This window comes from Aphelocoma coerulescens, chromosome 6, assembly GCF_041296385.1.
Source record: "Aphelocoma coerulescens isolate FSJ_1873_10779 chromosome 6, UR_Acoe_1.0, whole genome shotgun sequence".
NCBI lineage: Eukaryota > Metazoa > Chordata > Aves > Passeriformes > Corvidae > Aphelocoma > Aphelocoma coerulescens.
Genome location: NC_091020.1, coordinates 21,378,168 through 21,400,184, shown reverse-complemented (window position 1 = coordinate 21,400,184; position 22,017 = coordinate 21,378,168). Strand labels below are relative to the sequence as shown.

The window sequence follows — 22,017 nt, the reverse complement described above, 5'->3', positions numbered from 1 at the left end:
GGTGTCTTCATTTTGAATCATAAATTACAAAGTAATTGTAACTTTGAAGTGACTGTTCTTTTTCTTCTTGTCAGGTTGCTGGGAGCACTTTGTTGCTGCATTTGTGACCCAGGTGTAAATACTGTTACTCAAGAAATAAAGCCAGCTGAATCATTAGCTCAGCTACTGCTCTTCCACTTAAATTCTAAATCTGCCTTGCAGAGGATTAGTGTTGCGTTAGTAATCTGTGAGTGGGCAGCCTTGCAAAAGGTAGGATGTTTCTGCAGCAAAAATAAATTTTACTTACTATCTCAATCCACTGCTTGTTGTGTGGTACTTAGTTTGAAATAAGATTTCAGTAGGTAAGCTAAAATGGTGTTTATACATCTAAATACCAAAATCTTGATTGTTAGACAGTGGAGGAATACAGTACTCAGGAGATAAATGCCAACTGTCAGAACCATGAATCAGTAAATATGCTCACATTTTCTCTACAAATAAGGTCAGTGATTCCTTTTATGATGACAATATTATCTCTTACTTGCTATCATTTCTAGTGGCAGACTTTTTGTTCCTAATCCTTTATCTTTAATATTCTGGGTTATGAATGTTAATAGTCCCTCTGGAAATTGGATTTATGTGGCTAGATTGAGCTGCCCAAGACTGAGCAAAAGAAATTGTGATTATTCAGAAATGCAAATTGTGTTTTTCTTTTACAGGAGTGTACAACTGTGGCTATTTGTGTTCAGCCTCGTTTACTTGGGGTCCTTTCTGAGCATCTCTATTATGATGAAATTGCTGTTCCTTTTACACGAATGCAAAATGAATGTAAACAACTCATCTCATTGTTAGCCGATGCACACATTGACATTGGAAACAGAGTTAACTGCAGTGTATTTACAATAGATCAGGCTAATGAGCTGGTAAGTAGAGGCATGCCTGCCATTCCTTCAAATCTGTTCTTGTCTTGAAATGTACCTTCAGCATAATTGTTACATAGACAGTAACTTGCAGAAATAATGTGGTGACCTTTGCATATCTCATAAAAAAGAATGTGTAAAGGTGCTTACTGTTTCCTCTGAGGTGTGTTTACAGTCTGACAAAAATCAAGTGCAGTGCAAGGTACATACTTAATAGGAGAATAAAACTGAGTGTTCTGATTCCAGGTGTGGATTCACTATTGAAATCTACACACAAGAAAACAAAGTGGGCTTCAAAACCATTGTCAAAAGACGTGTAAATTCTAGACCTTCTCCCTCTTGCCCCTGACCCCTTAATCTGCTTTTAATCTTTTTCCAGTGAAAGATTTAAGCAATAATAGTCAACCAGTTGTGAGTGGGGAAGGATATGGAAGATCCTGCAACTACTTTGTTGTGCTTTTTTCTTAGATTTTTATCCCAATCTCTTTGCTCAAAAGAAAATAAGCTCAGAAACAACTTGTTCATGCACGGGACCTTGCACATCCTTTCTGGATTCTTGTGTTCACATTGTGCTTTGCTAATCTGTCACATGCTTACATATTTCCAGAATATCTGGGTAGAACCAACAGATATCGGACAATCTAAATTTGCAGGAGTACATAAGCTGCTCTTGTAGCTTTGGGAATCTAGACTTTAAATGTCTGATATGCCATATTTTCTGTTTGATCTATAGTTCAGGATTCCCAGAAACTACATTTTGGAGCATTTCCTGTTATTTACTGGGAAAATGGAGATGGTGATACGTGGTCAAGTGACTCATGTTGTGCCATGAGGATATCCCGTTTTACAGTAAATTAAACATATTTTTAATTATTTTTTTCCTTTCTCTTAGGTTACTTCTGTTTTCAATGAGGTGACATCATCCTTTAGTTTGAATCCTAAAGTTCTGCAACAGTTGGACAGTAAACGGCAGCAAGTCCAAATGACTGTTACAGAAACAAATCAAGAATGGCAAGTGTTGCATCTGCGAGTCCATACTTTTGCTGCATGTGCAGTTGTGAACTTGCAGCAACTTCCAGAGAAACTAAATCCTGTTATAAAACCCTTAATGGAAGCTATCAAAAAAGAAGAGAATACACTTGTACAAAACTATGTGGCTTCATGTATAGCAAAGTTACTTCAGCAGTGTACAACAAGGTCTCCTTGTCCCAACTCAAAGATTATAAAAAATCTCTGCAACTCCCTCTGTGTGGATCCACATCTTACCCCACTAGCAGCATGTCCTGCACAGCCTCAGAGTAGCCATGAAAACTCAAAAGGTATGACATCTAAGATTGCCAGGGTTCTTAATACATGTCTGTGCTTATTTCTGAGCTGTTGAAATGCATATTTGACTGAGACTTGTTTTCAGTGATTTTTAAGATGCCAGCATCTGAGTATTTATTTATTTATAATGATTTCATTTAGGTATTTTAAACTGTGTGCAACTGTGTATTGTTTTCAGAAAATATATGTATAAAATACTTTTAATTCCAATTTCCAAGTATTGATTCTTGTTCAGTTACTATCCAGTTATGATCACATTGTACTTACAGATGTGAAATTGAGTAAAAATGGAAATTAAATTAGCCTGTCAAAAATGTGACTTGTGTTACATTCCATACGCGAATTGTAAGATAAAAAGATGAGGACAGTGTTCAAAATGAATGAAATAATCCTATGCGTGCAATGGTCGTGGATTCTTTAAATGGCTGTCTATTAGTATGGATTGAATGAACAACCCAGATTAACCCAATTAAGATCTTAATACTCTCAAAGATTCTAACCTGCTTTAACGTTTGAATATTGTATATTTTACTCTTTCTTAATTAATGTGTCCTCCTTTATCTCAGAGTAGAATAATATTCATATCCGATTGAAAATGAAGCTCTTTAGTATAACTAGAAACATCAACAATTCCAAAGATACTGATGGCATCTTTTATTGTATCATGACAGAAGTATTGAACTGTTTGTAAAGGACACAGAACATAAGTTGGTTTCAACTTTAGAACATAATGTGCTTTCTATGAAATAAAATTGTGCAAACATCTCATATTTGGTTCAAGTGTTACCTGTGCTTCTTGCTGAATAAGAATTTCTGGCAGTTTGCACACTTAACTTTTTATACCAAGTCTGTAATGTGCTCCTAGCAGAGTAACTCCTCTCTGTACTGAAGTGTCATCGTCCTCAAGGATGGAAAAGATCAAGGGTTTTTTAAAGCACAGTCAGCAGATGACTTGTAGTTTAGCTCTCACTTCCCCCTGTGTGTTAAGCAGCAGCTTAAATTGTTGTCAGCTGTTCTCCCTTTTCTTTTAGGGCCCAACTCGGATAAAGATGGGATGCAGCACACAGTTACTAAGCACAGGGGAATAATTACACTGTACAGACATCAGAAAGCTGCTTTTGCCATCACAAGTCGAAGAGGTCCTACTCCAAAAGCTCCAAAAGCCCCTATTGCAGATCTTCCCACAGGCAGCAGTGGAAGCATTCCTACAGAACTTGATGAGGTACATTTCAAAAGCTTGAATTTGCAACACTTTGAATTCACTGGAGCTGATACCATTGTAGTAGGGATGGCCAGGGTTTTGCATCACAAAACAAGAAGTTTTGTGATGCAAGCAGCTTATGTTTGGTGTTTTAAATGTTTGTCATTATTAACTCCTGAAATTTTATATTTACTGTAGAATATGAATATCAATATAAGTTCATGCAGATGGATTTCCACAAAATGTGGAACAAACACAAGAGGATGCAAACTGTGTCCTGCCCATATTAGTGTTGGTCATCTCAGTGCCTGCTGGATGCCTCTGAAGCATTAAAACCAGTAATTGAAATATGACTGTGAAACAGGATGTCTGTGTGACTTTCATACTTGATGTTCTAAACTCTTCTCTTTTATTAATTTAGAACCTTCAGCATGTTTTAGTAAGATTCTAGGCAGGACTGTGATTCTTAAACAGTGTTGTGGGTTTTGTTCTTAATTGTTAGTGTGTTTTACTAATTCTGCTTGCCAAAGAGGGTGGGAACAAGAGAGGGGGATAAATAACAGATCAAGTATTGGTCCTGGTAAGTTTTTTAGTATGTTACTGTTCTTGCTGTCACTGTATTGGCAATATCTGAGGTTCTGGAACTGGAACCACTTGGAAAACATCTTGTTGAAATGGACCAGTATCAGCAGAGGCCAAATCTCACTTTAAATAATTAGCTGGAAAAGATTATTTGTTTTTTACATGTATAAAGAATAAAGTAATTAACTTGGGGAAAAAACCTCTTGGTGAATGTGTTGTAGGTAGATATAAACACAATCAGAATTGAATGCCTATGTAATGAGATGTCACCCTTGACAATAATTGTTATTCTTAAATGTACCTGACCTCACTTTGTTAAATTGTTTAATTCTAGGCTCAGAAACCTTATGTTGTACAGAGAAGAGGAGCTGAATTTGCCTTATCTACTATAGCTAAACATTTTGGTGCTGAAATGGCAACAGGATTGCCACATCTTTGGGATGCTATGGTTGGTTCGTTAAGGAACAACATTCACATAAATAATTTTGGTAATTACACTTCTGATTTAAGCTGGGAGGGGCGGCAGGCTGGTGCCAGTATGTCAGTCTTAAAATGAACACCTTTTCTGTTTTTACCAGACCGAAAGTCATTACTGGAAAAAGGAGATGCTCCTGCCCAGGAGCTGGTAAATTCCTTGCAGGTTTTTGAAACAACAGCGGCTTCAATGGATACTCAGCTACATCCTCTGGTAACCAGCTTTTGTATGAAACACTTCAGTCTGTTTATTGCTAGTGGTTCAAGTCTTTATTTTTCTTTTTTAGATGTTTTTCTGATTTTGCTCAAATAGTATTTTAGTCACTCCATAGCCTGCCTGTTCTCGTCTTGATGAATTGAATGCATTAGCCTTCAGCAGTTAAGCTGTGTAGTTTTAAACCTGTTTTTTCCCCTGTATTCCATAGGATGTTAAATTCTGTAGTTTGTGTAGGTTGTAGAATAAACCACAAAAGCAAACAGCTACCTAAAAATTTAGCCTTGGCCTACCATGTTTTGGATGAGATCCCAAAAAGTTCATATCCAACACTTGAGTTATTATAATATTTATGCTATTATGTTACACTTGAATCAGCATCTCTGCTCTGCTTTATTCTAATTCTGTATATCGTAAACCTGGAGAACAGACTGATAATATTATGTCTTCTGTTTGTTATGAAAATGTGATAAATGTTAAAAAAATGTGGTTATGCAGCACTGTGTGGCTGACTGAAATGGTTTGACTTATAATAGTCTGACATGCAGTTTGTGCGGCCAGAGTGGGAGCAAAATGGTAGTAATGAAGTCAGTTTACTGCCTGGCTACTCTGTACCAGGCTGAAGGTTGTCAGAAAGGCTGCCTGTGCAGGGAATGCAAAAATTATGGAGACCTCAGTTTACCCCCAAGTAGACTAGATCTGAATATTTAAAAAATGTTTTCTTTCTCTGAACTGTCTGTTTCTAGTCAGGAGCGAATCCTGGAGTTGGGATAGTTCTGTGAAAGTATCAGTAAAGTACTGGTAAAAAAAAAGTTGAGGAACAAGCAGAACAAGAAAGTCATCTTTATGCCTGGTTCTAACACAATTTTCAGTACTAGCATATCTGCAGTACTCTATTTCAAAATAAGTGTAGTAGCTGTGGAAGAGACACAGAGAAGGGCAACAGGATGACAAAAATACGTGACAAGGCTCCCATGCAAGGAATAAGTAGGCCAAAACTCTGGAAAGGATGGGTATAATGAATGGCTGTAGAATTCTGAGCAGATGGAGAAGAAACGTGGAATTTTTTCTTACCTATTTTAATAAAATACAGAAGTGATTTTTAGTGCATTTAGCATCTGACATAGACTTTTTTAATATGTGCATTTTATATATATATACACATATATATGGCATGTAGTTACTGTGTAGATTGATTTTGGTGGTGCTAATAGTGTGTGCAGTTTTAAAAAAATTCATATAAAGTCAAAGAGGCTGAACTTGCTTCATCAAAGCTAGTATTTCAAGACTTTCACATTAGGAAAAACCTGACCATCTGCTTAATTTAGTATCCCATACAAAAGCATATCTGCAGTGATTAAAAAGAAGACACATACGTGCACCAAAGACATATGTGTATACCCTGCTGGGGAGATGCAGATTTCCTTCTGGGTGTCTTCCTTGTCACAAAGAATTATTGAGATTCCCAACATGAATAATTAATCTGCCTAAACACAAAGGGGATGAGTGTAGGACAGGTTTGCTAGCTGGAAGGAATTCTTAAATCTATGTATCTATATTTAAGAAAAAATTCTTTTTTTAATAAAAAGTTATGGTTATTTAGTTCTGTATTCTCAGTGTGAAACACTTCCTTGTTAAACTAAGGGCTTCATCAATTTTCATTTTGACTATGCTAAATATTTTGAAATGCTAAATATTTTGTTACTCTGAATTTTATCTGTATTGGGGAGTAAGTAATACATGTTCAAAGTTCAAATTGCCTTTTTCTTCTGAAATTTTTTTTTCATTTAAGCATTTATATCTTGCAAAGGAGCCATTTTAAGCGTTCTTAAATTACTTAGAGACACTAGTTCTAAAAAAAAACCCCCACTAATTTGTTTATAATTCATATTAACCTTTACTCCCTGCACCTTTTTCTTTTATTCAGTTAATACAGCATTTGCCTCATCTTTACATGTGCCTTCAACATCCCAGCACTGCTGTGAGACACATGGCTTCCCGTTGTGTGGGTGTTATGAGCAAAATAGCAACCATGGAAACAATGAATATCTTTCTAGAGAAGGTTCTACCATGGCTGGGAGCAATAGATGACAACACCAAACAAGAAGGTGCAATTGAAGCACTTGCCTGTATCCTTGTGTGCATATTCAAAAATGCAGAAACTTCTTTGCTGTTGCTTCATTTGGGTGAACAGAAACGGACGCCTGAAAAAAATTAGAGGAGGAATTAAATAAAATACTAAGCTGTTTTTTTCTCCTCAGGAAAGAAATAGAAGAAACTGATTTTCATTGTCTCTATTTTATCTACCAAGTGATATTTTGGTGGAGGTAATTCATTTTCTCAAACTGTGCACTTTGCTGGCTGAAAGTAGTTGGGTAGATCAGATTTCTCTGCTTCTGCATTGCTTTGTTACTAAAAAACTCATTCACCTGGGTGTAACAATTAATGACTCTTATTTACTGAGTGTGGAATCTCCTGGGTATGTATTTGTCAGACAAACCTGAACTGCAGTAAAAACTGTTTCCTTAATAACCACTCCAGGTGTGATGGAGCAGCTGGATGTTGGTATTGTTCCATACATTGTTCTTCTAGTGGTTCCAGTTCTGGGTAGAATGAGTGATCAGACAAACAGTGTACGTTTTATGGCTACTCAGTGCTTTGCAACACTGATTAGACTGATGCCTCTTGAGGTAAGCTTGAGCTGTAAGTATATGGGCTGTGTGACCTGTCCTGGATCCACTCTTTACCAGCTGCAAAGTCCAGGCTTCTGGCTTATTAAATGCTGAATGAGTAACTAGTTTTATAGGTGTTGAGTCCATATCAGATAATCTATGTGTCCATTAGAAGTAAAATGAGCAAAATTGGACCCTGTGCTAGCAATTTTCTAATTTAATGTTGAAATTTCTTTTTGTAAGAAGCTCATTTCAACTGTGTACATAAATGGTAGATTCATTAATTTTGTGTGTAAGGCTGCTTTTCTGAGTTTGGTCTTAAAAGTTTTAGGAGTTATATGTGCACTCTCCTTAGGTATGTGTGTTGCTGTGCATGTTGTCAAGAGAAATGCACAAAAGCAATACTGATTTAAAAGAAAAATCAAAAATAAACAGTCACAGAAATAGTGTGGAGATGAGTAGAGTCACTTATTACTAGTTCTTAAAATCAGAAAGCACCACCCTACATACTTAGGCAAAATATTGTGTATTATGATGCAGTAGTGTTTAATTAGTACAGATCTGCTTCAGTCTTTCACTCCTGCTACAACTTGCATACCTCAGACACCTTCCAGTGTTGTGCTACAAGGACTACAGTGCTTCTAAATAACTTAATGTCACCACCAGATGGTAATAGAAGACAGGTTAGATTTTCCACGTCAATCATGAAAAACAGTTGTCAGCATAATGGGTTTTTTATTATCTCAGTTTTTAGTTTAACTTAATAGAACCTTAGAATCTGATAACTAGCAGTCTGCCTTAACAGGAGCACTTATGGTGTGCTTACACTGAGATGTTGAATGTGAACAGAGAAGAACTTAATTTGTAGCATGTTCCTTGCAGTGCTATTTGCACCAGTGCCCTTCTTCATATGCATCTTAAACACTGTCCTTTGGAATACATATAGCTTAGGGTTTGGGGGGGGGTTACAGCTATTTTAATAAAATTTAGTGAGCATCTCTTAAAAACCTACTGTACTGTTTTATGAATTGTATGCATATGCATGGTCACGTCATACTTTTCCATAGTTATGCAAGAAGCGCCTTAAAATTTCCTTTTCTTGTTAAGAAAGTTCAGTATCGGTTATTGAACTGTATTAAATATGAAAGCATAGAGTGGAGCAGATTAATAGTGAGAGAAAATAGTGGTATTGTCATGGAACAATATTTTGAGTTTTATTTAACAATAGATAAATAGCATTAAGTGAGTTGGGGGAACTTAACTATGCATCTATATGCTCAAATTGATTATTCCTTCAACCATAAAAATGTATGACTGAGAGAAGGATTATAAGATAAATGGTTCAACTTGACCAAACCTGTATTGATAAGCAATCCTGCTTCAAGTTGACAACGTGCTTGAGATTACCTGGCACAGTATTTATACTGCAGATAAGTTCTTCTGAAAGGGAGTGTAGGCAGAGCATTGAACAAGGAGGCTGCTGTCTCTGTGTATGTATGTATGTACTTCAATACCTTGCTGAGGCACTACTAACATCCCTCTTCCTTACTAACCACATACATGGTGGAATTATTTGCTAGAGGTATTTTTTTAGCCAGGAGCCCTCTGCAAGTGATTAGTAAGTTGGGTTTTGAAGTAAAGCTGACTAAAGATGGAGGTGGCCCAGAAAAATGGGATGACCCAAAGATGTGATGGTGGGAAAATAGCAGTGCCTCTGCTGCTACTGTATGTTTTTAGCAAGCAAGAATGAGTATTATTTGGCCCCTAAATGCCTTCTTAAGGGCTTCTGGGCTGGTATGGGGAGTACCTAGGAAGTAAAACGTCTGCTGCTACAAACCTAGAGGGGTTCAGGTTTTTCCTTCTCCCAACAGTTTCCAACTGCTTGAATTCATCTTACGGATCTCAGTATCACTTGAGATCTAATTCTGCTGAGTAGGAGAAAAATCCCTCAAACTTTGGATGGTAGCTTGTGGCTCAAAAGAAGTGGGTGTCATACGATTCCTAGCCAGCCAGATAAACTCTCTGATTAGAGGTAGAATAGCTCAGTCTTTGTAGAATCTTAAAAGCATGACCAGGATTTTCCATCTTCTGTGTGATTTCTATCAATCTTTTCAGCATGTCCTTCTGGGGCAGGATTTGTCTCTTGCACCTTACAGCCCCGCATGTGTTGACCTGCAAGTAATCAAACAAGTATAGCTAAATATAGTATTTAAATCCTGAGTTTAGATTCTTACAGTTGAGAAGATTGCAGAACTTTACTGTCTGTTTGTTGAAAATGTCTAAGTGATTATGAGGTTTAATTTCTTCTTCTCCTCGCTGTGGCAGTTAAGTCCTGTAGCCCTTACATTACTGCTTTAAAATGTTCTCCTAGGCTGGAATACCAGACCCACCAAACATGTCTGAAGAATTAATCAGAATGAAGGCTAAAGAACGTCACTTTCTGGAACAATTACTGGATGGAAAAAAATTGGAAAACTATGAAATCCCAGTACCAATCAAAGCAGAGCTCAGAAAATACCAGCAGGTAATAACTTACACTTTTGTTTTAAAAGTTCCAGTCTGATTGAATAGTAGTCATGGAATAGTAGGAGTTGTTCAGGTACTGGCATTTTTCTTGTGGATTTTTTGAGTTTTTTTGGTTTCAGGTATGCAGTGTGTATCTTGGACTCTGGATAAGGAAGAACAAATGAAGTAATGCATGCCTCTTACACTGTTCCAATGATATTTTTTTCCCCTCTCTGGATTTTGCCTTTTTTTCTGGCAATGGCCAATGGGCTGTGCCTTGCTCACACTGACTGTGGCAGCCCACCACTGCAAAGCCAGGCCTCACTGTACCATTTGGCTGTTTGTTGTTCCCTTTATTCCCTCCTGTAGTGGGTTGGGCTGTAGTGGATGCATTTATGGTGGGAAACCAGCTCCTAGTTTGACAGTGCTGGGTGATAGAACATACGGATGTTTGAACTGAAGCTTAACTAGCAAAAAGCCAGTTTTTACTTGAGGCACTCTCCTTTTCTGATTTCAGGATGGAGTGAACTGGCTTGCATTTCTCAATAAATACAAACTTCATGGAATTCTTTGTGATGACATGGGCTTAGGAAAAACTTTACAATCCATTTGCATTCTTGCAGGTGATCATTGCCTCAGGTAAGCTTAAACAAAGTCTAAGAAAATTCTTAGACTTTAATGATAGGTCTTATCTGTGGTATATGAATCTGGACATAGTCCTGGGTAACTGTAGGTGGCTGTTCTTGAACGGGGGGGTTGGACCAGGTGGCCTCCCCAGGTCCCACCTAAACTCTTCTGTGAAAAAGAACTTGTTAATAACTCTATTCTATACTTTTAAAGGGCTCGGGAGTATGCAAGAACAAAACTGGTGGACAGTGTTCCTCTTCCCTCCTTGGTGGTATGTCCTCCTACACTCACGGGACACTGGGTGGATGAAGTGGGCAAATTCTGCTCAAAAGAATATCTTAATCCATTGCACTATACCGGACCTCCTACTGAGAGAGCAAGGTAATCCATTTTGCATTCAGAACTGGTTTAGAGTAAAATATCACACATGGCATTTTTCAATTCAGTTTACTATTACTACTGAAGCATAGTTTGTGGGCATGGCAACACTTGTGATGGTACCTTTAAAGGCTGAAATAATAACGTGTAAGGAACACTTCAATTAACTCCTCATTATTTTTTTTTCCTAAGATTGCAACACCAGGTGAAAAGACACAATCTCATAGTGGCTTCATATGATGTTGTAAGAAATGACATTGACTTCTTCAGGTAAGAATTGGCTTATTTTCTGAGGTTTTTAATAGCTTAGAATTTTAAATGCTACTTAAGTCTGTGTTTTTCTTTTCTAGAAATATTAAGTTTAATTACTGCATTCTTGATGAAGGCCATGTAATAAAAAATGGAAAAACAAAGCTGTCAAAAGCAGTAAAACAACTGACTGCTAATTACAGGATAATTCTTTCTGGGACACCAATCCAGGTAACCAATTTTCTATTTTGGATGAATAGTAGAAAATAAACAAAATACACCTATCTTGCACTCCATTTTATTGAACCTTTTTTCAATCATCATGTTCAAAGTATACATTGTAAAACAGCCTTTTACTGCTAAATGCTCAAAACAACATCTTTTCCCTTTCCTGGTATACCTGTGTATAGGGGAATGAATGCAGGTTTTGTGATACTAATGGGGTTCAAAAGTTGGCAGCAAGACTTTCTCTGCCACTTCTTCTGTAAGTGTCAGGCAGGGAAGCAGGAAATAAAAATTAGCAGGAAACTCAGTTCTGAGATCTCTAGATTTTGAGCTTCGTCCCAATGATACTGCCTGTGCAGTTTCTGTCTCACCCGGGACTAAGACTACTGTTGTGTCCTGGATTTTGTTAACCAGAAGAATGCAGGGTGTGGCTTAAGGTGTTGGACGCAGTGGGAAGTCCATTTATACATTCAAGTGTATGCAGAGGTATTCTGTAACTCAGATGGACAAAAGAGCCAAGCTCCAGCTGCTTGGGACTGGGTTGTAGTGTGAGGTTTGTAGGGTTTTAAATATACATGGAAATTTTTTCTGATACCTTGCAACAATTTATTACTTTTGAAAATAATTTATCAAATGTTTCTTTTATGTTCAGAACAACGTCTTAGAGTTGTGGTCGTTGTTTGACTTCCTAATGCCAGGATTCTTGGGCACTGAACGCCAATTTGCGGCTCGTTATGGCAAACCAATCCTGGCAAGCAGAGATGCTCGAAGCTCCAGTCGAGAACAAGAGGCTGGTAAGGATCAAATGTTCAATCTTTGGGGTTTTGTTTTAGCCTTTTAAATGAGAACTGCTAATGAAAAGAAAAAGCGTGGTCAGTTCTAACATCAGAGATTGAGGGGGAGCTGAAAGTTTTGAAAAAAAGTGTTTTTCTTCTCAAACACTGCTGCTGTTGCCCTCACTAGGGGTACTTGCAATGGAAGCACTGCACCGCCAAGTCCTGCCATTCCTGCTAAGGAGAATGAAAGAGGATGTGCTGCAAGATCTGCCACCCAAAATTATTCAAGATTATTATTGTATTCTCAGTCCTCTGCAGGTATGCATAAAAAGTGGCTGAAAGTTTATTTTTCAGCACAATTAAGACCACAAAGGCATGAATTCTGTATTCCTGTGTCAGTCTGATATCAGCTCTGACATTCTCTGGATGTGCTAAAAGGATTTTCTAGTATGTGTTTAAAAAACTAATTCCAGTCCTGTAGTAATAGAGTATTTCTTGAGCTTAATTTCTGGCATTTTTCAGGAACAACACCTAGGCATCTGCAATTTGTTTTTTAATAACACTTTCCAAGTTGAAAGAAAATAAATGGCAAGAGATTGTGTTGTTAGTGGTTCTCTTGTGTCAGATATGAAATAGCTTTCTTGATGTATGATGTTTCAAGATAAAATTCTGAATTTAAACTCTGAAGAGGATTGTCTATCTTCTGTCAGGAAAAAACACACATTCTCTTGTCTGGTCTACAGGTTCAGCTTTATGAAGATTTTGCCAAGTCTCGTGCCAAATGTGATATTGATGAAACAGTTTCTTCAATTTCACTGAATGAAGAAACTGAAAAACCAAAGCTTAAATCTACAGGTCATGTATTTCAGGTACAGATTTTTTCAGTAATATTTATTTCCTAGTACATACATTTTAGGTAACTGTATTTATAGGTTTAGTAAAAACCAAAAATCAAAACAGTAAACTTAGACATTTGTGGCCATATGATCTAAATAGAGTATTTATGGCTGGAATGTGATATATAGCTATTATGTTGAAATTTTTGGTTGTGTCTTACGAAGCGTAACACTGTCGTGTATTTTTAATGTGATCTGCTCAACTGGTGTTCAGCTGTTTTGTGGATCTTGTAAAAGCTGAGTACTGAGAGAGCAAAACTTCAGAATGAGGGAAGTAATTCTGATTTCATCAGCTGTTACACTTCAACATTAAGATGATAAAATATGGACAAAATGTTTCCTTACGGTTAGATCTGAATTTGTGAAGGTTCATGATCTTACAGAATTGCAGATTAACTCTTGGTTAATAGGAGACAATTACTCTCAAAGGCTCTGCACTGCTCCCAACCCATTTCCTGTATTGCAGACTCAGATGAAAGTGTGGGAAATGGTAATCTGCACTTTTCCTGAAAAGAGGGACCCAAGATCACAATGAGTGTCACAGTGTTTAGATACAATTTGAAACGCAGGTTTTAAATGTGCAATTCTGATGAAAATACACCATAAAGTCCAGATTGTGGAATGTGGCCAAGTGACCCCCATACTTAAAATCAATTCTGTTAATCCTTTTTCTGTAACTGTGTTCTTGCTAATTATTTCTTTGAACTTCATTTCTTAAATAATTAAAGGCATTGCAGTACTTACGGAAGCTCTGCAACCATCCAGCATTAGTGCTCACAACCCAACATCCAGAATATAAAAGAATTACAGAGCAACTTGCAGCTCAGAATTCATCCCTTCGAGATATCCAACATGCACCTAAGTTGTCTGCTTTGAAACAAGTAGGTGGATGTGTGTTTTGCCTTAAATTTCCTAAATGTCTCTACTGATGTTACAGTTTAGGATTTTATTGAAGATGTCATCACTATGAAAACTCTTCTTAATAAAATTATGTAGCAAATGAAAAAGAATTGCAAGTGTGTTTCAGGACATGCCTTATTTTCCCTGGTAATTCAAGAGGGAGGGGAAGCACAGTCTTCATGGCGATGTTTATATAACTTGTTGGCATACGAAGAACCTTACTTCTGTTTCATTTTTGTCCCTCTTGTTGCAGATTTTTTTTTCATATTTATTATATAGGAGACAAGTTCCTTGATAAAGTTAGATTGCATTACATAGCTTTACTTAGAATAGAATTTAAGTAAGTGAAGAAAATGGCTTTCTGGTGACTCTTAAGTTTTTCATAGTTTGACTGTGAAGCCAAACTTTGCCTTCTTATCATTTAAGTGACTTGTCATTTACATACTTCCTTCTGCAGTTTGTTTCTCTCATTTCTACTTTTGATAATCAACAAATGTCAATGTTTACGTGAGATCTGCAGTCATTTTAATGACACACTCTAATGTTCTTTTACTTAAAGCTGCTACTTGACTGTGGTTTGGGGAATGGTGGATCTTCGGAAGGCGGTACAGAAGCTGTTGTGGCCCAGCACAGAGTGCTTATCTTTTGTCAGCTGAAGAGTATGCTGGATATAGTGGAGCATGACCTTCTCAGACCTCAGTTACCTTCAGTTACTTACTTACGACTTGATGGCAGCATCCCTGCTGGGCAGAGACATTCCATTGTTTCCCGGTATGCATTATCTCCTCATAACCAGTATGAGGCCAAGTTTATTATTTAGATGGTGCAGAATTGGGTTTTTGTCTGCCTCAGAGCAGATGAGGTTCATAAATTCTTTATTTAAATGAAACTTACCATACTTAACTTTTTGTTGTATACAGGTTTAATAATGACCCATCTATAGATGTACTGTTGCTCACCACTCATGTTGGTGGACTAGGACTTAACTTGACAGGGGCTGACACAGTTGTATTTGTGGAACATGACTGGAACCCAATGAGAGACCTGCAAGCCATGGATCGGGCACATCGCATTGGGCAGGTGAAAACCTCTTCATTTCCCATAAGGGTGGCTTTTTTCTTACTGAACTCGTGTGAGATTGTAATGTATAAGTGACATCTGTGGGTTTCTACCAAGCTTCCATTCATACTTATTTCTTGCAAATATGCCAGCTGCTGAAGTGTGTACTTAAATCTGTCCCCAACTTGGGAAGTCTTCTCTTCTGTACTTCCTGAGCTGCTGGGGAGAGCCCAGGGAAGAATCACACTTCAGTGAAGGAAGAGATGACTGAGGAGTGAGAGAGGGAACTGAAGGAGCAGCCCACAGGTTTGTCCTTCTCTGGTGCTTGGACAGGGCAAGAATGAATGCTGTTAGTCTTCCCCTAGAGCTGCAAAAAGCAGGGAATTCTTCTGGATTACAGATGCAACTGAAGATGCCTCTACTATATAGTGGCACAGTCTTGTGCTTTCCATCTAATGTCTGTCAGACTGAGTACAGTTACTGAAGGGTAACTCCAAGCCAAACTGCCTCCAGAATGTCCATGATAAACACTAAAAGCTAATGCTTTCCAGAGTACCCTAAGATGATACTTTTTAGCTAAGTGTGCTTTTTTTCTTTCAGAAACGTGTTGTTAATGTGTATCGCCTGATAACCAGGGGAACTCTGGAAGAGAAGATCATGGGTCTTCAAAAGTTCAAAATGAATATTGCAAATACAGTGATCAGCCAAGAAAATGCAAGCCTACAGAGCATGGGAACAGAGCAGCTTCTTGATCTGTTCACTCTTGACAAGGTAAAGAAGCATTTTTACAAATACCTACCAAAAATAAGAGTCAGCTTAGGGAACAGCTTTGCTTTGAAATGTAAAATTTAATAACATGAATGCTTAAGTTGGACTGATGAATAGTAGACAGCTCTCTGAGCAACAGGAGGAAGTGATATTTCCCCAGAAGAATTACCAGACTTGAAGAATTTGTTAGATTCCTGAAAACATTATTCTGTATATTAACAGGAATTTTTTTTCTTTTGCAAAGGATGGAAAAACTGAAAAAGCAGATACCTCTACCTCTTCTGGGAAAGCATCAATGAAATCAGTACTCGAAAACCTTGGAGAACTGTGGGATCAAGAGCAGTATGACACTGAATACAGTCTTGAAAACTTTATGCATTCATTAAAGTAACCATCACGTTTGTAATACAACTGCTGCTAGTTCACATATTTTTCTGCTGATATTCAGCAAACTTCAAAGCATATAGAGTGAACCTTTAGCTTAATTTGTAAATAGACTTACTTACTGAAAGAAGAATCTTCAAAAGACTGGCACGAAGTAGTGTCAGCTGTTTCACTGGGAAGTTATTCTGTCTTAAACGTTTGCACTGTATAAAAACTTCAAATGTAAACATTGAGGTGGTTTGAATTTTACTTGTTCTGAACAGCTGCAAATTCTTACTTGGTAGAAGAATTAAAACAAAGCAGGTTTTTACATTTGTTAACAAGTGTTACTTGTGTTTGCAGTTAAGTCCACCATTATTTCTTTCTGTATCTATAATAGTTTTGTACAGTTGTTTCAGTGAGTACTTCAGGTTGTTCAGTGTACATTTTTCTTTTAAATACAACTTGCTTTTATGGTGTATTAAAAAAACAATTTTCAACTTAAGCTTTCATTCAGATCATTTCAGGACTTACACCACCAGAGGCAAAGCCTAGAAGCCTTGAAAGTATTGAATAACAGAATGGCACTAGGCCTGTGCACCCACCTTTGTACATTGACTATAAATATATCACGCTCTTCAGTCTTTTGACACCATCTTGTGAGAACAGCTGACTTGAACTTTTTAATGTAATGAGCTCTATTAAATACAGGTAATGGCCTATTTGAGGTCATGTTTGCATCCTGTTAGCAAGGGTGTACTTTTTAAATTTATCTATAAGGCTAGAATATAGCCACTTTGAGAGATGCATGTATTCAGTATGTTTCAATCCTATATATTTTTTGTAACTAAAAGAAGAAATTAAATATACAGACAGACATTTTCCAGAAGTAGATTTTACACTGTCTAGGATTCTAAAATCCATGGTAAAAGTGACTGTGTACTAAACTGATGCATGACTTAAAGCTTCTTAAAGGAATAGGGAGGACTTTTTTTCTTTAGGAGAAAATATACATAGAAATACCTACATCAGTTTGAGGTAACTGAATAGTTAAAATTGTGTAACAAAGATAGTAAAAGACTTTAATAGCAGTGAGTGAGAATAATATGGCTGTATGTTACGCAGCTTTTTATAAAAAAGGGAGGCAGTAGTAAAAGTGTTTCTAGATGTGCATATGTACCAGTATATGCACTTTTTATAAATATTAAATTATAGATAACTTACAGCAGTTGTCTGAATACATAGAATATATGTATAAATATAAAACCTAAGGTTTGTAGCTTGCTGTGTGCTTAAGCATCAGAGCTTAAAAACCACCAGAGACCTCAACTATTGTAAAATAAGATTGTTTTAAAACTATATAAATCAAGACAGTTCTACAGCATTGGAGATGAATTAATGTCACATTTCAGTAGTTATGAACTGCCAGATTGTAACTAAATTAGCATTCCATGAAAATAAAACAAACTGGGAATATATAAGTTGTATGTTGAGTTTGTCCATGTTTAGTTTTGTTTCTGTAGAGAAGGCTTAACTGGCTACATAAAAAACGTGACTCTTTTGGAAATTACAGCTGGATTATGAGTATTATATTGGTTAATTTCTACATTCAGACTATTTCTGTTGTGCTTTCAGCTGATGATCCAAGCAGGGGAGACAAGATGGGGCTTGGTGGTGTTTGCAGAGAAGTTACAATGCTGGAATAATGCGTACTTGAAGATAACTTGGTGCAGTAATTTGGTGATAGTGCCTAGAAATAATGAGATATTTGAATAAAGAAACTTCTTTAGTCATAAAAACTGCATATGCATATGTTTTTCTTCAAAAGTTTTATTAGGTGCAGTGGTAAGAAACTGTTTGGGTCCTGTTGGAAAAGAAATAGACAGCACAGGACTGTTTTAAACCAGTTATTTATCACACTGAGGTTGCTATGCAACCATAATAATTTTAGCAATGGCTCTCTTGGATATCACATCAAGAAGACTCCTGCACCTGGAAAACAGGGGAAGGCAGAACTTAGAATAATTTTTTCAAGATTATTATATGTACTGACTGATCTTAAGTGTTCTGTGAATTAATGCTTTGAAATGTAAACCAACAGGAGTGCTGTACCAAGTATATAAAAAATGGGGGTTTGTTACCTTAATATTTAATGAAGAGCTCTTCTATGCTTTTCAAACTAGCAGAGCATTTGCCATGATCTGACTTGCTTGTGCAGTGTCCTCAGTGCACAAACTGGATTCATTTATAGCAAAACTCCAGCAAGAAATAGCTAGCTCTTGAAGTGCCTCTAACTGCGTTTGATCTCTTTGATGGTTTAGCTGGACCAGACCCAGGTCTGGGCTGGAACAGAAAAGTTTCTTTATTTCTAGGCTGAAATGAAACCTTCAAGTATGTGAGATTATTAGCACCAATCATTTTGCCCTCCAGCTCTGCTCCTAGTGCAGGTTAAGTGCTCATGGGGATACAGCCTAATCCTTGACTGGACTGCAAGTGGAGTCATTGGAGGCCCAAAGAAACATGAACCGAGTAGAACCACGCAGAGACTCAGAATGCTTTGGGTTGGAAGTCACCCTAAAGATCATCCACTTCCAAAGCCCTTCCATGGGTAGGGACACCAGATTGCTCCAAGATCTGTTCAGCCTGGCCTTGAACACGTCCAGGGATTCAGCATCCATAACTTCTCTGGGCAGCCTGCTCCACTGCCTCATACTCAAGGCTTGATGCATTGTGTGTAATTTGCACTGAATTAAACTTGTCTCTCTCATCATTTAATAGCATCAAAAAAACACCAGTAGTCACCAAAGACAGATGCCGAATGAATGTAGCTCCTGATTCAGAGGCTGCTAACCTGTGAAAAAACTAAGTACCTCTTACTGGTGACCACATTCTGGGCTGGAAAGAACGACTTTGAAACAACTGTGCACATAATGCTGCTTTTCAACCAAACTTAAGGACTGCTTGAAATTCTACTTAAAACTAAATGGAGAACTACCTTCTGCAAACATGCACCAGGTCTGCATAAACACATCTTCTGCCATGTCTGTTGTACTTGGTTTAACTAAGAATTCAATCTAACAAGTCTGTCTTTATCCATGCATGTTATCTTTGGAATCCATTTAGGCAGGAAGCTGCTTGCTTTCTGCAAATTTACTTATGACTATTGCAGGTTTCTAGGTTGTTTTTTTATCCTTCTCCCTAATCCTTTTGGAAGTTTTTTTTTACAAGCTTGCTGAAAGCGAAATTACTCTGAATATCCAAGGTATACATAGTGATTTAGTTTAACTCAAATAGTTCAAGTTGAGTCTTTTGCTTTAGTTCATTATCTTTACATATCTTATCTTTTAGATTAAGATTGCCAGATTTAAAGACAAATGCTTACATTTACCATTACCTTTCCTACTACCTCATAGTTCTGCAGATTGTAAGGCAAAGAACACATATTTCTAATTAAGCAGAAGTAGGGCAACTTTTAAAGCCATGTTAGAAACTATGGAAAACTTCTAAGATGAAAACATATTCACATACCAAAGCTTTTATTAGCTTGCTTACAAATGGTAAATAATGTAGTGTTAAACCTAGCTTGGTGTGCCATGTTAACAGAGCTTTGGCATAGGGCAAGCTTTAAAGCTTTTAAGGACCACAGCAGTAACTGACTTGTGCTAAGTTGCTTTGTAATCAAAAGCTTGGAAGATGGAGTTCTTTCTTTAAACCAGGCAGAGAGATGCTTTAGAGTAAAAATTATTTCACCTTTTAAATCACATTTAAGTTAATTACTTTCAAGGACAGTTCTCTGAATATAAGTATTTTATAGAGATGATAATCCCTCTAAATTCTTTCAGTGGTCTATTAAAAGACATGGCCTTTGAATTTGTGTCAGAAACCCTTTCAGTTGGCTCCTTACCTTCTAGTGGCTTCACTAGTTCTCCAGTATTCTCCTCTACAGCAGGTTTGGAGGCATCTGTTCAGTTACACTGTCTGTTTTTATGTTCAGGAATCACAATTTAGTTGATACTCTGGCAGCCAGAGCAGAATCGGGGATTCTGCCCAGCAAGGGAAAGCTTCCTTTGGTGAGACTGACAGCACTGCCCTCTCCAGTACAGGAATGCCACTCCCCGCCTGGGAGGACCACATAGGAGCAGAATAAGAGAGTTCTAACTTCACACTGACATAATTCAGTGATCTTGGGTGTCACTCAAACAGGAGCTGCTCTTCATCTGCTCTGTGTGTGCACAGGCAGAGCTCTGCTGCTATGAATGCTGAGATGAGCTCCGCTGGTTGGAGCAGGCATGGTGCTCATAATGCCAAGTCCTCTCCATTCATAAGCCTTATGCAATAACAACACAGACTCGAATTTTCTTCTAACAGTTAGGTACCTTTAACATAGAGTAGAATGTCTGTGCCAAGCTCCTCTGTATCTTTTTTCTTGGGCAACAGCTAAATCCACTATGCTTACACTGTGTATACTGCAGTAGATATGCAAGAAGACAAGAGGGAAACTCTTATTTTAAAGTTGTCCTTTGCCAAGGTTGAGATTTTTTATTAGGTTAATTTTTATTAACTTCCTGTAGACAATGGGATCCAAATCTGCAACTTAAGATGTAAAGTTGTACCCACCAGCCTTGCATCTGCACAAACCATCACACATGGGTTTAGGAAATTTGTTAGGCCATCTATCCTTCCTTAAGGCTATCAAACATTAAAAAGGTTACATGGTAAAGACTTGTTCTGTTTTCTTAGCTCAGTCATGTGGATAGCTAACTTGGAGTTGGGCGTCTCTGACAATTTACCAAGTAATCAACAAAAAAAACCTCTTACAGATGATGACCTTCAGTGTTTTCTTTTAAAGTAAAATTTAGACCGGGATTTGCTAAGTTGTAAGAGGAAAATTCCACATGCTAAAGGAAAACATTTACTGCTCAATTTCCCTTTTCAGATGAGGGAAGGAAGTTGATCTAGCCAGAAGAAACTTGAAACCCATAAATTCAGCCTCAGGTGCAAAAGCTGCAGGAGTGGGGAGAAAGGAAGGATACACTGCATCCTGCCAAATGGCTGTTCCAGGGATGCAGTAAGTTGAACGACTCTGCAGTTCAGTCAGAGGCTCAGAAATAGCTGAGCTATCGGAACATGCTGGCCATGTCTCCAATACACTCCAGTTCCAGGGGCCTTTGCAGGGCTATGCTGTGCTATCCATGCCAAGGCTGTGCCTGCCAGAGATTTCCCATATGTCAGGGTAATTACATTTCACAGTTTATGCAGGCTGGGTGCTTAGATGCTCCATTGAGAAAATGGGAATACTGCTCCGGGTAGCGGCCCAAGAGGATCGTGTGCTTAACTTGTGTGCTTTTTGCTGCTTTTCTGCGTTAGCTCTCTCCGAGTAAATACTGCACTCTCCAGATACACGTTTACGTATTCTGACCCTGTTTCTCATGACTCATACTGCACTTGCAGAGATTTAATTATCAATCACAGCCCAGCATCTGAGAAATAAAGCCTTCAAGTAGAAATCTGTAATGGTAAGCCAAGGGAAGAGCTAACGCAGATGTTAAAATCTGCTTTTGCAAGAACAGAGCTTGAAAAAGTCAGTTGAATTTGTCATGATCTCTGCTGTAGTCGGAGAGGGAAGACATTAAAAATACATCAACTCCCAGAGAACGACACTTTCCAATTCCTGCCTTTCTTCTGAATCAGAGCTGCCTCACTTAACAGCAAAATTGACTTTTGACTTTGCATTACCAAAACAAGTGTGCCTTTAGGAAAATGCTGCACTGTATTCTAATCTATTTCTCCACACTGCCCTCGCCTCCACACAGTCCAAATTACAAAACACTTCTGGGACACTTGCAACTGTTCGTTCTTGGTGCCTCTATTTTGCAAATAGCATCACTCACAAACCATAACAA

The 22,017-nt window shown here is 37.7% G+C and overlaps 1 protein-coding gene across 2 annotated transcripts in view; it reads left to right on the top strand.

Annotated features, from left to right (window-relative positions):
* BTAF1 (B-TFIID TATA-box binding protein associated factor 1) overlaps positions 1–16,619 on the top strand; it is a 42,916-nt gene extending 26,297 nt beyond the window's left edge. Inside the window, exons 18-38 of one of the 2 annotated variants that reach the window (XM_069019711.1) lie at positions 75–249; positions 699–902; positions 1,792–2,218; positions 3,257–3,447; positions 4,343–4,496; positions 4,587–4,696; positions 6,624–6,825; positions 7,238–7,386; positions 9,740–9,892; positions 10,391–10,512; positions 10,714–10,881; positions 11,071–11,148; positions 11,229–11,358; positions 12,005–12,146; positions 12,316–12,446; positions 12,872–12,997; positions 13,753–13,905; positions 14,484–14,695; positions 14,845–15,004; positions 15,584–15,754; positions 15,996–16,619. In XM_069019711.1, the coding sequence (XP_068875812.1) occupies positions 75–249; positions 699–902; positions 1,792–2,218; positions 3,257–3,447; positions 4,343–4,496; positions 4,587–4,696; positions 6,624–6,825; positions 7,238–7,386; positions 9,740–9,892; positions 10,391–10,512; positions 10,714–10,881; positions 11,071–11,148; positions 11,229–11,358; positions 12,005–12,146; positions 12,316–12,446; positions 12,872–12,997; positions 13,753–13,905; positions 14,484–14,695; positions 14,845–15,004; positions 15,584–15,754; positions 15,996–16,142 (3,505 nt within the window). In that variant the 3' untranslated portion in view covers positions 16,143–16,619. Of the gene's footprint in view, positions 1–74; positions 250–698; positions 903–1,791; positions 2,219–3,235; positions 3,448–4,342; positions 4,497–4,586; positions 4,697–6,623; positions 6,826–7,237; positions 7,387–9,739; positions 9,893–10,390; positions 10,513–10,713; positions 10,882–11,070; positions 11,149–11,228; positions 11,359–12,004; positions 12,147–12,315; positions 12,447–12,871; positions 12,998–13,752; positions 13,906–14,483; positions 14,696–14,844; positions 15,005–15,583; positions 15,755–15,995 lie in introns of both variants that reach the window. The other variant, XM_069019710.1, reaches the window with a different exon arrangement.
* Positions 16,620–22,017: the final 5,398 nt, after the last annotated feature.